The following is a 13,958-nucleotide window of genomic DNA, read 5'->3' on the forward strand; positions in this document are numbered from 1 at the left end:
CTGATTTGCTTCAGCAGCACAATTCTGGTGCTGTAGTTGTAGGAGATGTCTCAAAACGTCATCAGGAGTCCCGACAAACCCCGAAAATGGCAGAAAATGCTTTTTTTGGGAAAAGTTTTTTTCGCTAAAAAATATTCAAAAAAACGGATTTGCTTCAGCAGCACAATTCTGGTGCTGTTGTTGTAGGAGATGTCTCAAAACGTCATCAGGATTCCCGACAAAACCCGAAAATGGCAGAAAATGCTGTTTTTTGGGGAAAAAATTCAAAAAAATGGACTTGCTTCAGCAGCACAATTCTGGTGCTGTAGTTGTAGGAGATGTCTCAAAATGTCATCAGGAGTCCTGACAAAACCCGAAAATGGCAGGAAATGCTTTTTTTGGGAAAACTTTTTTTCGCTAAAAAAAATTCAAAAAAACGGATTTGTTTCAGCAGCACAATACTGGTGCTGTAGTTGTAGGAGATGTCTCAAAACGTCATTAGGAGTCCCGACAAAACCCGAAAATGGCAGAAAATGCATTTTATTGGAAAACTTTTTTCGCTAAAATGTCGTAAGGGGGGGACCCTTACAAAAAATTCAAAAGAACAGATTTGCTTCAGCAGCACAATACTGGTGCTGTAGTTGTAGGAGATGTCTCAAAACGTCATCAGGAGTCCCGACAAAACCCGAAAATGGAAGAAAATGCTTTTTTTGGGAAAACTTTTTTTCGCAAAATCTTTTTTCAAAAAAACTGACTTGCTTCAGCAGCACAATTCTGGTGCTGTAGTTGTAAGAGATGTCTCAAAACGTCATCAGGAGTCCCGACAAAACCCGAAAATGGAAGAAAATGCTTTTTTTGGGAAAACTTTTTTTCGCAAAATCTTTTTTCAAAAAAACTGACTTGCTTCAGCAGCACAATTCTGGTGCTGTAGTTGTAGGAGATGTCTCAAAACGTCATCAGGAGTCTTGACAAAACCTGAAAATGGCAGAAAATGCATTTTATTGGAAAACTTTTTTTCGCTAAAATGTCGTAAGGTGCTGTAGTTGTAGGAGATGTCTCAAAACGTCGTCAGGAGTCCCGACAAAACCCGAAAATGGCAGAAAATGCTTTTTTTTGGGGGAAAACTTTTTTTTCGCAATTTTTTTTTCAAAAAAACGGATTTGCTTCAGCAGCACAATTCTGGTGCTGTAGTTTTAGGAGATGTCTCAAAACGTCATCAGGAGTCCCGACAAAACCCGAAAATGGCAGAAAATGCATTTTATTGGAAAACTTTTTTCGCTAAAATGTCATAAGGGGAGACCCTTACAAAAATTTCGAAAAAACGAACTTACTTCAGCAGCACAATTCTGGTGCTGTAGTTGTAGGAGATGTCTCAAAACGTCATCAGGAGTCCCGACAAAACCCGAAAATGGCAGAAAATGCTTTTTTTGGGCAAACTATTTTTCGCTAAAAAGAAATTCAAAAAAACGGATTTGTTTCAGCAGCACAATTCTGGTGCTGTAGTTGTAGGAGATGTCTCAAAACGTCATCAGGAGTCCCGACAAAACCCGAAAAAGGAGGAATAAACTTTTTTTGGGAAAACTTTTTTTCGCTAAATTTTTTTCTAAAAAACGGACTTGCTTCAGCAGCACAATTCTGGTGCTGTAGTTGTAGGAGATGTCTCAAAACGTCATCAGGAGTCCCGACAAAACCCGAATTCGGCAGAAAATGCTATTTTTTGAAAAACTTTTTTTCGCTAATTCGTTCAGTAGTATCACGGTACTATAGTAATATAGTACCGTACGTATACCATACAACCCTAGGGCATAGTATGGAACGGATCACCTGTTTCTCTAGCACACCAAGACATTTGACGGTTGTAAATTTGTGGGAGCAGTCTTTTCTGTTCCAGCAGGGCACATAAAGACTTGAGTTTATTGTGGACTAACCTGAGAGTCTTGCTTGCCAAGCCATCAAACACCTTTGGGACAAATGAGAACAGATTGTGAGCCAGACCTGACATCTTAAAATTCTTAAGATGTTTTAAGACGTTAAAGTTAAGTCGCCAAGGGTATTTTCACTTCATGTTGCTCAGGTGTCCCAGTACTTTAGTCCAGCAGTATTTTGTTTTTGTATTCATGCAAATGTACCTTGTCACTATCGTGCTTTCCACACAGGCTAACTGTGACCTGCGGAGACAGATCGATGAACAGCAAAAACTCCTGGAGAAGTACAAGGAGAGACTCAACAAGTGCATTACTATGAGCAAGAAGCTTCTCATAGAGAAGGTATCATCCACCTTTGCATCCACACACTCCTCTTTATAGAAAACATAAAAGCGGATCAACAAACAGCTCATGTAGCGCTGAAACCTTTGGGTTGTTTTTTGCTGGTGGATCCTTAAATCTTTACTTCCTACTGGTACTTAGAGGGCTCCGATACTGTGCTGCATTTTATGTTGGTTGTTAATGTTTTTGAGAGCACCAGAGGGACTTTTCTGTGTGGGCACATTGACAGTTGTTGTGATATTTTATATATTTTAGCACCTCCATCTAGTGTATATAGATAGAAATAAAAATTGTAAGAGTAATTATTTTTAAAAAAGAAATCAAATTGGTGTCGGTTGCTCAAAAATGTATGTAGTTTACAAACAATAACAACAACAGAACAACATCAGCAAATAGGATATGTACAAATATGATGGTAAAAGTGATAGCAAAGAAGCAGTTAGTGAAATAAATAATACAGAAATAACAATAAAACATTATTTCACTACAAATAGAGCAATACAAATACCAATAGAAATAGCACTATTGGTAATAATAACAATAATTACCTCTATTATCAACAATACATTTGTTTCAAATGCAACAATACATATATGTAATGATAACTTGAAATACAAAAGAAAGCAGATCAATGGAGGGGAAGAAAGAGACGCCAACTATGTTAACCTTGTAGATTGTTATAGTAACAATAGGTTAAATTGGAATTTTTTGTTGCAGACGATTTGAAATGTAAATAAAAAAAAAAAAAACTGTTTTCCCATCCCTTGGTACAACAAACTTATTCCAGCATCTGAAACCGAAGCATCCAGTCGTGTGCGGTAAATGCAACTCTTTACGAAGTGAACAAGAACATAACAAACCCCCGCTATAAAGCAGCTTACTGTGGTGGAATCATTTATACAAGGTTACCATGTCAGAAGAAAAAAAATGAGCACAGTGGAAAACGATCACGAATGCCATCGTTCTGCATGTCGCTAAAGATGTGGTGGCCAAACAGTGGAAAAGCCTGCGTTTATCCACCCATTAAAACAATAGAGACAGCGCCATGCTGCATTTTTGTTTACAGAAGTATTTTATTCAAGACATCATTTTTGCCTCCCTTAGAAAGCTCTTAACTAAATAGCTTTATTTGATTAGGTCAATGCATATTGATCAACACCCTGTTGGCTTTAACACACTTTTTGTGTCTTTTTACGCATTGAAATCAGGAAGGGAGCAAATTTCCGGAAGTTGGATGTGGATTTAAAAAAAAAAAAAAAAAAGTTTACAGACTCCCGCGTGTTATTGTTTTCGTCATGGCGAGCAATAAACCCAAGAAGCGAAGTTTCAATGAAAAATGGCTTCAGGAGCCACTTTTCAGCATCACCATGAATTAATTAACGTGGACCCCGACTTAAACAAGTTGAAAAACTTATTGGGGTGTTACCATTTAGTGGTCAATTGTATGGAATATGTACTGCACTGTGCAATCTACTAATAAAAGTCTCAATCGATCAATCAATCATCACTTATGAAGATTGAAAGATGTTTTGCATGCCATGTAAACGGGCTAATACGAGCAGGTGCACTAATTTTCAAAGATCCAGCCTCACCAGGCACCAAGAAACATCATGTTACACCTTTCCTGCTTGTCGGCTCCCAGACCGTGGGCGAGGAGCGCAGGGCCGATGTATTGTTGGGGGTATCACCCTCCACTTTACTCGGCAGTGGGCGCCTACAGTTTCCGCTCTTTGGTCGGAATGACGAGGCCGTCGATTTGTTACAATTCTTTGTTTTCCACAAAGCCAAGCGGACATCCACCATGATATTAACACTCCTGAACATTTCTCTTAACTTATACACGTCACTCACCCCACATACTGCCATTCTTAAAGGGGAACACACGCTAGAGCAGGGGTCACCAACGGGGTGCCCGCGGGCACCAGGTAGCCCGTATGGACCAGATGAGTAGCCCGCTGGCCTGTTCTAAAAATAGCTCAAATAGCAGCACTTAACAGTGAGCTGCCTCTATTTTTTAAATTGTATTTATTTACTAGCAAGCTGGTCTCGCTTTGCCCGACATTTTTAATTCTAAGAGAGACAAAACTCAAATAGAATTTGAAAATCCAAGAAAATATTTTAAAGACTTGGTCTTCACTTGTTTAAATAAATTAATTAATTTCTTTACTTTGCTTCTTATAACTTTCAGAAAGACAATTTTAGAGAAAAAATACAACCCTAAAAATGATTTTAGGATTTTTAAGCACATATACCTTTTTACCTTTTAAATTCCTAATAAATACATTTTAATTTAATGCTTCATTTTAGCTCTGTTTTTTCGACGAAGAATATTTGTGAAATATTTCTTCAAACTTATTATGATTCAAATTCAAAAAAATTATTCTGGCAAATCTACAAAATCTGTAGAGTCAAATTTAAATCTTATTTCAAAGTCTTTTGAATTTCTTTTAAAATTTTTGTTCTGGAAAATCTAGAAGAAATAATGATTTGTCTTTGTTAGAAATATAGCTTGGTCCAATTTGTTATATATTCTAACAAAGTGTAGATTGGATTTTAACCTATTTAAAACATGTCATCAAAATTCTAAAATTAATCTTAATCAGGAAAAATTACTAATGATGTTCCATAAATTCTTTTTTTTATTTTTTCAAAAAGATTCGAATTAGCTAGTTTTTCTCTTCTTTTTTTCGGTTGAATTTTGAATTTTAAAGAGTCGAAATTGAAGATAAACTGTTTCAAAATTTAATTGTCATTTTTTTCGTGTTTTCTCCTCTTTTAAACCGTTCAATTAAGTGTAAATATCATTAATTATTAATAATAACATCGAGTTAAAGGTAAATTCAGCAAATTGGCTATTTCTGGCAATTTCTTTAAGTGTGTATCAAACTGGTAGCCCTTCGCATTAATCAGTACCCAAGAAGTAGCTCTTGGTTTCAAAAAGGTTGGTGACCCCTGCGCTAGAGGCATTGATTGCCACTGTATTATTTGTAAAAATTGTTTTCTTTTGTATTGTTTTTTTTATGAATTACCCGTATTTTCCACACTATAAGGCGCACCTAAAAACCTCCAATTTTCTCAAAAGCTGACAGTGCGCCTTATAATCCGGTGCGCCTTATATATGGAGCAATATTGAGCCACAACAGGCCTCGCAATTACGGGATGCATAACGTAACCCCAGCCTCTACTGTAGCGTCTATTCTATGCGCCTTATAATGCGGTGCACCGCCTTATATATGAACAAAGTTTTAAGAGGCCATTCATTGAAGGTGCGCCTTATAATCCGGTGCGCCTTATAGTGCGGAAAATACGGTAAGTAAAGTTTATGACAACCTTTTTCCAAAACAATATAGAATGTGAGATATTACAGGACAATGCATACATTTATCATTTGTTTTCAAAACGGTTACAAAAAAGTGGGACCCCAAAAATTTACTGTGACACCCCATTTTTTTGACTTGGGACCCCATTTTGAAAATTCCTTGCGCCAACACTGCCAACAAATGCGTAAAACCATCACAATAAATATGCCAGAATGATGTACAATAGCTAAATTTTAACCAGTTTTTTAAAAAAATGTTATTTCATACAAAGTTTAAATTATATCTGTTCTAAATAAAAGAACCCCCTTTATAAAGATTATAATTTTGCTAAAAGTAAGATGCAGTGCCATTTCAAACTATTGTATTTTTCAGATTATAAATTGCAGTTTTTTTCATAGTTTGGCCGGGGTGCGACTTACACTACCGTTCAAAAGTTTGGGGTCACATTGTAATGTCCTTATTTTTGAAGGAAAAGCACTGTACTTTTCAATGAAGATAACTTTAAACTAGTCTTAACTTTAAAGAAATACACTCTATACATTGCTAATGTGGTAAATGACTATTCTAGCTGCAAATGTCTGGTTTTTGGTGCAATATCTACATAGGTGTATGGAGGCCCATTTCCAGCAACTATCACTCCAGTGTTCTAATGGTACAATGTGTTTGCTCATTGGCTCAGAAGGCTAATTGATGATTAGAAAACCCTTGTGCAATCATGTTCACACATCTGAAAACAGTTTAGCTCGTTACAGAAGCTACAAAACTGACCTTCCTTTGAGCAGATTGAGTTTCTGGAGCATCACATTTGTGGGGTCAATTAAACGCTCAAAATGGCCAGAAAAAGAGAACTTTCATCTGAAACTCGACAGTCTATTCTTGTTCTTAGAAATGAAGGCTATTCCACAAAATTGTTTGGGTGACCCCAAACTTTTGAACGGTAGTGTATGTGTGAAATTATTAACACATTACCGTAAAATACAAATAATATTATTTATCTCATTCACGTAAGAGACTAGACGTATAAGATTTCATGGGATTTAGCGATTAGGAGTGACAGATTGTTTGGTAAACGTATAGCATGTTCTATATGTTATAGTTATTTGAATGACTCTTACCATAATATGTTACGTTAACATACCAGGCACGTTCTCAGTTGGTTATTTATGCCTCATATAACGTACACTTATTCAGCCTGTTGTTCACTATTCTTTATTTATTTTAAATTGCCTTTCAAATGTCTATTCTTGGTGTTGGCTTTTATCAAATAAATTTCCCCCCAAAAATTTCCTTCTTTATTATGCATTTTCGGCCGGTGCGACTTATACTCCGGAGCGACTTATACTCCGAAAAATACGGTATTATTTTTTTTAATGAAATAAGTAACTTTTATGACAACCTTTTTCTAAAACACAATATAGAATGTGAGTTATAACAGGACAATGCATACATTTATCATTTGTTTTCAAAACGGTTACAAAAAAGTGGGACCCCAAAAATTTACTGTGGGACCCCTTTTTTTTTTTTTTACTTGATGGGGTCCCTGGGACCCCATTTTGAAAATAACTAGCGCCAACACTGTCAACAGACGTGTAAAACCATCCCAATAAATATGCCAGAATGATGTACAATAGCTACATTTAATCTGTTTTTTAACATTTATTTTGCATTATTTCGAGGATGTCGTTGTGGCTTGTGCAGCCCTTTGAGACACTTGTGATTTAGGGCTATATAAATAAACATTGATTGATTGATTGATTGATTGATTTCATACAAAGTCTAATTTATATCTGTTCTAAATAAAAGAACCCCCTTTATAAAGATTAGAATTTTGCTAAAAGTAAGATGCGGTGCCATTTCAAACTACTACTTTTTGATCAAATAAAAATGTAACTTGTTGTGAATTATCTGTCATTTGTAGTCATTGGTTTCTTTAAATTGTAAGGGGAAAAAAATTGGAAATGTTATTTTCAGCCCAGGCCTAGAATGAATGTGTGAACAGAACAATTACAATCATCCTCATCAAGCACACGTAAGGATGTCCATACCTAATATTTAACTGTAGTGTAATATAACGTGTACCAAGAATATATCCACGTTTTTTTATTTAAAAACAAGTGTATGTTGTGTGCTTTTGTGTACAGAGCACCCAGGAGAAGCAGTCATGTCGTGAGAAGAGCATGCAGGACCGTCTCCGTCTCGGCCACTTCACCACCGTGAGACACGGAGCCTCCTACACGGAGCAGTGGACCGACGGATATGCATTCCAGAACCTGATCAAGTAAGGATCCTATATGCACATGCGGGATGTTTCCTATCCTTGACTGTATTTTAGAGTTTGCAGTCAGTGACACGCTTGGCTGTATGCAGGCAACAAGAAGGCATTAACCAACAGAGAGAGGACATTGAGCGTCAGAGGAAGCTGCTAGCCAAGAGGAAGCCTCCGAACCCCGCCTCGCCCTCCCTGTCTTTGGCCGCCTCCTCTGAACCCAAGCAGAGAAAGACCAAAGTGGTCAACGGCAATGATTCCGACCCCTTCCTGAAGCCCTCGCTGCCCCAGCTGTGAGTGCACCGTTGGAAGAGTTGCACCCAACACTGCTCACTGCACCGATGCATGTCCCACGCTACATTGACTTTCTGTTTTGTTGTGTTAGACTGACCCTAGCTGAGTACCACGAGCAGGAGGAGATCTTCAAGCTCCGCCTTGGACATCTGAAGAAGGTCAGTGGCAACACATTTGAAATGTTCGTACCGTATTTTCCGGACCGTAGAGCGCACTAGTCAGGTCTACTTTCATACAAAAGGATTATAGGTTACATTAAAGGGGTCATATTATTATTTATTTTTTTTAAAAATGTGTACAGCTGTGGTAATGGGTACATTCGCACCCACCTGCACAAATGTACTTCAAAATGTAACAATCAAAATAAATATGACTTTTTTGTTTTGTTTACTAGGGCATGCATATATAATATGCATTAGTTTGACCATTTAAAATCAACGATAATAAAAAGGAGATGCTTGGAAATAGCATAAAAATGCCCCAAAAACTTGGAAAAACACGATTCATAGCGTTACTTTTTGGTGTAACCATCATGAGCGTTCTGTTCAGGTATATTTATTTTATATTTTGATAAATCATAAATAGGTATTGATCAATCTTTAAGCTGTGTGTATTTGATTTCAGTTTGCTTTTGACATCTTATTTAGAATTGTAGTTGAAACATTTACAACCTTGTGTTGCGCTCATGATGGCGTAACCAAACTACATTATTTTGAATATTTATTCCCTTTTTTACATTTAGTATATTTAAATATACTGTGTTTTATGCTTTTTTTCTTTTTGGAACATGCACTATACATATAATAAAGTCCCATATAAAATTATGTTTCTAGCAATACTTTAATTTTGCCTTTGAAAAAATACTGAAATTCCATGACATAGTGAATTTGCAAACAGCTAAAATTATGCACAAAGCAAACTATAACCTGCTACCCAAGAATATACAACAATTCTTCTCAAAAAAAGAGGAGAAATATAATCTTAGAGAAAAACGTAATTTAAAACATTTGTACGCACGTACAACACTTAAGACCTTCAGTATATCAGTATGTGGAATGGATTAAGCAAAGCAATCAATGTACTAATAAGATCCACTTCAAGAAACTCTTCAAACTTAAAGTGTTTACAAAGTACAAAGAAGAAGAACCATGACAAACATTCTCAATTTATTTAATCCATCCATTCATTCATTCTTAAAGTAATCTTACTTATCTCATCATATGAAATATGACTTACTTCACCAACTATTATTAAATTCTTACTATTATTTATTTAATTATTTTTATTGTGATTACTTATGGAGTTTATTGTGAATAAATTGTGAACAGGAAGTGAACAAAAAGTTTTGCAACTATTATGTAAAGAAAAGGGGTAGGATTAAATAAGCTCTGCTTCTTCCTACTCCTTTTCGAACATGTTGAAAAGAGAAACTGGAAATTGTGATGTATCATGTTGTATGCTTGCATGTTCCAAATAAACTCAAACTCAAAGTAACACTCCAATGTCCATTAGTGGAGCTGTACACAAATGTAAAACACTTCCTTGTGGTCTACTTAACATGTAATGGTGGTTCTTTGGTCAACATGTTGAATAGATTATATTTTACAGACCATCTTCAAGTAGCTTTCTGACAGTTGCTTCCAGATGCGCCGTTTTGTGGGCAGTCTTATTTACGTGGCTCACCTTCGACAGCGTCTTCTCCTCGTCATCTTTGTTGTAGCGGTATAGCGTGCAAGGACGGCAGTGGAAGAAGTGTCAAAAAAGAATCTGTTCATTTTACAGTGGATAACTGTTTTTGCTTGCGTTAAATTACTATGAAAAAAAAAAGATTAATTGTTAATCAGTTCACAAAAAACCCTACCGAATTTACGGTAAAATAGTGGCAGCTGTGGTTGCCAGGAATTCACTATGAAAAAAAAAAGATGAATTGTTAATCAGTTCACAAAAAACCCTACAGAATTTACGGTAAAATACTGGCAGCTGGGGTTGCCAGGAATTCACTATGAAAAAAAAAAGATGAATTGTTAATCAGTTCACAAAAAACCCTATAGAATTTACGGTAAAATACTGGCAGCTGGGGTTGCCAGGAATTCACCGTCAAACAAATTTGGGCCAATTTTAGTGTTGCCAATCAGCCTATCCCCGGATGCATGTCTTTAAAGGTGGAAGGAAGCCGTAATACCAGTAGAGAATATGCAAACTCCACACAGAAACACCTCTAGCCCCGGAATCGAACCCAGGACCTCCTTATTCGAGCGTTACCCACTGCGCCAACGTACCTAGTATCTGCAAAATGCCTGTGTTTCCGAGACTGGAAAGTATTTGTACAACCTTTCACTGGACAACTCACAACATGTTCCTTCAAGTGAGCTATTAAAAAATAGCCTTAAATGCACATTATCTGTTAAATAGCTGCTTGCAACCAGTTCCAACACACTTAAACACACAGCGTGGTTCATTTTGATGCAGTTTGCAATGAAGCACATAGACCTAAGCCCTCCATGTCTGAAACCACTTGCCACAAACATACAAGAAAACATGTTGTGAGCCAAAAGTTCTTTCTTTAGTTTATTTCGAACATGAACACACTTACAACATAATACATCACACAATTTCATATAATTTCACTTTACATCATGTCCGAAAAGGAGTAGGAAGAAGCAAAGCTTATTTAATCCTACCCCTTTCCCCACTTCAGAGCGTTTACAAATATATATAGAATCATTTACTGACCTTTTTATATAATAAAATAACCTCTGTGAATTAGTATACACAACAGTTTTGTAATGTGTAATTAATTACGGTAATTCAGTCATTATTAACATACTGAGATGAAGAATATCTTATTTTCAATAAGGTTGAAAGTATTTCTCATAATTCTTCTTTGTACTTTGTAAGCACTATTATTTTGAACAACCTCTTAAACTGGATCATATCAGTGCAATGTTTAACTTCTTTACTTAATCCATTCTAAGGTTCTAAGTGTTGTATGTGGATACAAATGTTTTAAATTAGATTTTCCTCTAAGGTTATATTTCTCCTCTTTAGTTGAGAAGAATTGTTGTACATTCTAGCAGGTTAGTTTGCTTTGTAAATCATTTTAGCTGTTTGCAATTTGACCAAATCACCGAACTTTAATATTTTCGACTCAATAAATAAAGGGTTTGTATGTTCTCTATATCCAACATTATGTATTATTCTAACTGATCTTTAACTAGGCTACTGCTTTAACACAAACCCCTAAAACAATGAAGGTATGCTGTAAATTTAAATTTAAGTAAGAACTTTACACTACTTTATATTAGAAATGGCAACAGCGGAGGATGAATGTCACATAACCAGAAGATAGAGAAAAAGAAGAAGCTTATCGACTACGGAAGGCGGAAGCGCACACATTTTCAGGACTTATACAGATCCCAAATACAGATCAGCAGGTACCAGAAGGTAAGAAAAGTTGCTTTTGCATAATATTGCGAAACAAAACGCCATATAATGTCTTACCTTATACACACACCATAATATGTAGAAGCACAGTACAATCCATCAAGCGGTGCGGCTTCATAGCTTACCAAAGTCGTACTAAAACATTTTGGTAGATTTTTGAGCGCTGTGTGTAATGTTCTATATTCTCAATGGAACATATAAAATGTTGGTGTTTACTGGAGTCATAGTGCAGTCTACACGTATCTCTTATGTGTGACTGCCATCTACTGGTCACACTTATCATTACACCATGTACCAAATAAAATAGCTTCGAGGTCGGTAAGCAAAACCAAAATTATTCCGTACATTAGGCGCACCGGGTTATAAGGCGCACTGTCGAGTTTTGAGAAAATGAAAGGATTTTAAGTGCGCCTTACAGTCCGGAAAATAAGCTAAAAACACATTTTAACTTGAAAATTATTTGTTATAATTTTACTTCAAATAAATTGTTTTTATATTTGAAAATCGTTTTTTTCCGTTTTTTTTTTTTTTATAGCTTATAATTTTACTTGAAATAAATTGTTTTTATATTTGAAAATCGTTTTTTCCCTGTTTTTTTTAATAGCTTACCAAAGTCGTACTAAAACATTTTGATAGATTTTTGAGCGTCGTGTGTAATGTTCTATATTCTCAATGGAACATATAAAATATTGGTGTTTACTTGAGTCATATTGCACTCTACACTCATCTCTTATGTTTGACTGCCATCTATCGGTCACATTTATCATTACACCATGTACCAAATAAAATTGCTTCAAGGTCGGTAAGCACAACCAAAATTATTCCGTACATTAGGCACACCGGGTTATAAGGCACACTGTCGAGTTTTAAGAAAAAAAAGGATTTAACGTGCGCCTTATAGTCCGAAAAATTTGGTACATTCAGATGTGTACTAGCAATGCCAAATGGTTGAATTCTGGAGTGTAAGTAGGTTTTGATGTGTTGGTGTGGTGTGGTGTGGTCCACACAGGAGGAGGCTGAGATCCAAGCAGAGCTGGAGCGATTAGAGCGTGTGAGGAATCTTCATATCAGAGAGCTGAAGAGGATAAACAATGAGGACAGCTCAGCGTAAGTCCGCGCTCCCTCCATTTGCTGCTTAAACGTGTGGAAGGAAATCAGCATCATAATGAGGATTTCCGTCCACAAGTTTGCTCACAAAGCATGGCTCCCGCCCCCACGCAGGTTTAAAGACCATCCCACTCTGAACGAACGCTACCTTTTACTGCACTTGTTAGGCAGGGGCGGCTTCAGCGAAGTTTACAAGGTAAAGTCTCCCGCGTTTCCCTTTGTCACATCGCCAAGCACGTTCTGATTGCACGTGTGTGTGTGTTTGCTTTGCGACCCGACAGGCCTTTGACCTGTTTGAGCAGCGCTATGCAGCTGTTAAAATCCACCAGCTCAACAAGAACTGGAGGGAGGAGAAAAAAGAGAACTACCACAAGTAAGCTTTAAATCGGCCAGCGCACACGTCAACACGCTTTGTTGACACTGGTTTCCTTCCAGGCATGCATGCAGAGAGTACCGCATACACAAGCAGCTGGACCATCCCAGAATAGTCAAACTGTACGACTATTTCTCCCTGGATACTGACACGTGAGTCACCTCTGACCCATATCATGCTGACACAACATTTATTATCCCACATGGGAACGATTGCTATTTGTAAAGCATGCACTGCCATGTTTTAACCAGCTGCCTCAAGGCTCCCTGACCTATGGTATAGTCAGAGCAAACATTGGAATGTGTGTAATCACTAATGGAGTGTGTAAACAATTCACGGAAATATTGTCTGACTCAGATCTAATCTGAGTGCCAAAGTCCTGTAACACATGGCTGGCATTGCCTCATATGTGTGATAAGTTCACATAACTATATACTAGAGGCGAGGGAAATAACCGATTTTTAGATGCATCGCAATTCAGGCATTATATAATCGATTAGTAAATGTCAATAATCGATTTATTTATTGTAAATAAAGTAATGCAGACAGTTCAGTGTTTCCCATAAACTGCCAAGATACCTGTGGCGGTGGGGGCATGGCTATGGGCGTGGTCACCATGACATCATCAAGTAATTTGCATAATTTACTACAATGATATGATTTTCTCTAAAAAGGCTCAAAAAATGTATACTTACTAATTAATAATAACAGTTTTGTTTTAAACGTCCATCCATCTATCCATTTTACAATATCATTACAACACTTTATGTACATATTTATATACAGATTATAACAATAAGTTATTCACTGAAATATATTTATTAATTGTGGTTCTTACAAAAAATATGTCTTATAAAATATAAAAGCTAAAATGTCTCTTAAAGCTCTGCCCCTTTAATTAGTGCATA

General features: G+C 36.5%; 1 protein-coding gene across 3 annotated transcripts in view; it reads left to right on the forward strand.

Moving 5' to 3' along the window:
• LOC133665067 (serine/threonine-protein kinase tousled-like 1-B) overlaps positions 1-13,958 on the forward strand; it is a 66,347-nt gene that overhangs the window by 40,204 nt on the left and 12,185 nt on the right. For all 3 annotated transcript variants that reach the window (XM_062070235.1, XM_062070234.1, XM_062070236.1), the window contains exons 9-16: positions 2,136-2,246; positions 7,708-7,844; positions 7,934-8,125; positions 8,218-8,284; positions 12,580-12,677; positions 12,792-12,873; positions 12,959-13,050; positions 13,113-13,202. In XM_062070235.1, coding sequence (XP_061926219.1) covers positions 2,136-2,246; positions 7,708-7,844; positions 7,934-8,125; positions 8,218-8,284; positions 12,580-12,677; positions 12,792-12,873; positions 12,959-13,050; positions 13,113-13,202 — 869 coding nt within the window. The remainder of the gene's footprint in view (positions 1-2,135; positions 2,247-7,707; positions 7,845-7,933; positions 8,126-8,217; positions 8,285-12,579; positions 12,678-12,791; positions 12,874-12,958; positions 13,051-13,112; positions 13,203-13,958) is intronic.

Source organism: Entelurus aequoreus, linkage group LG14 (genome assembly GCF_033978785.1).
Source record: "Entelurus aequoreus isolate RoL-2023_Sb linkage group LG14, RoL_Eaeq_v1.1, whole genome shotgun sequence".
Taxonomy (NCBI): domain Eukaryota; kingdom Metazoa; phylum Chordata; class Actinopteri; order Syngnathiformes; family Syngnathidae; genus Entelurus; species Entelurus aequoreus.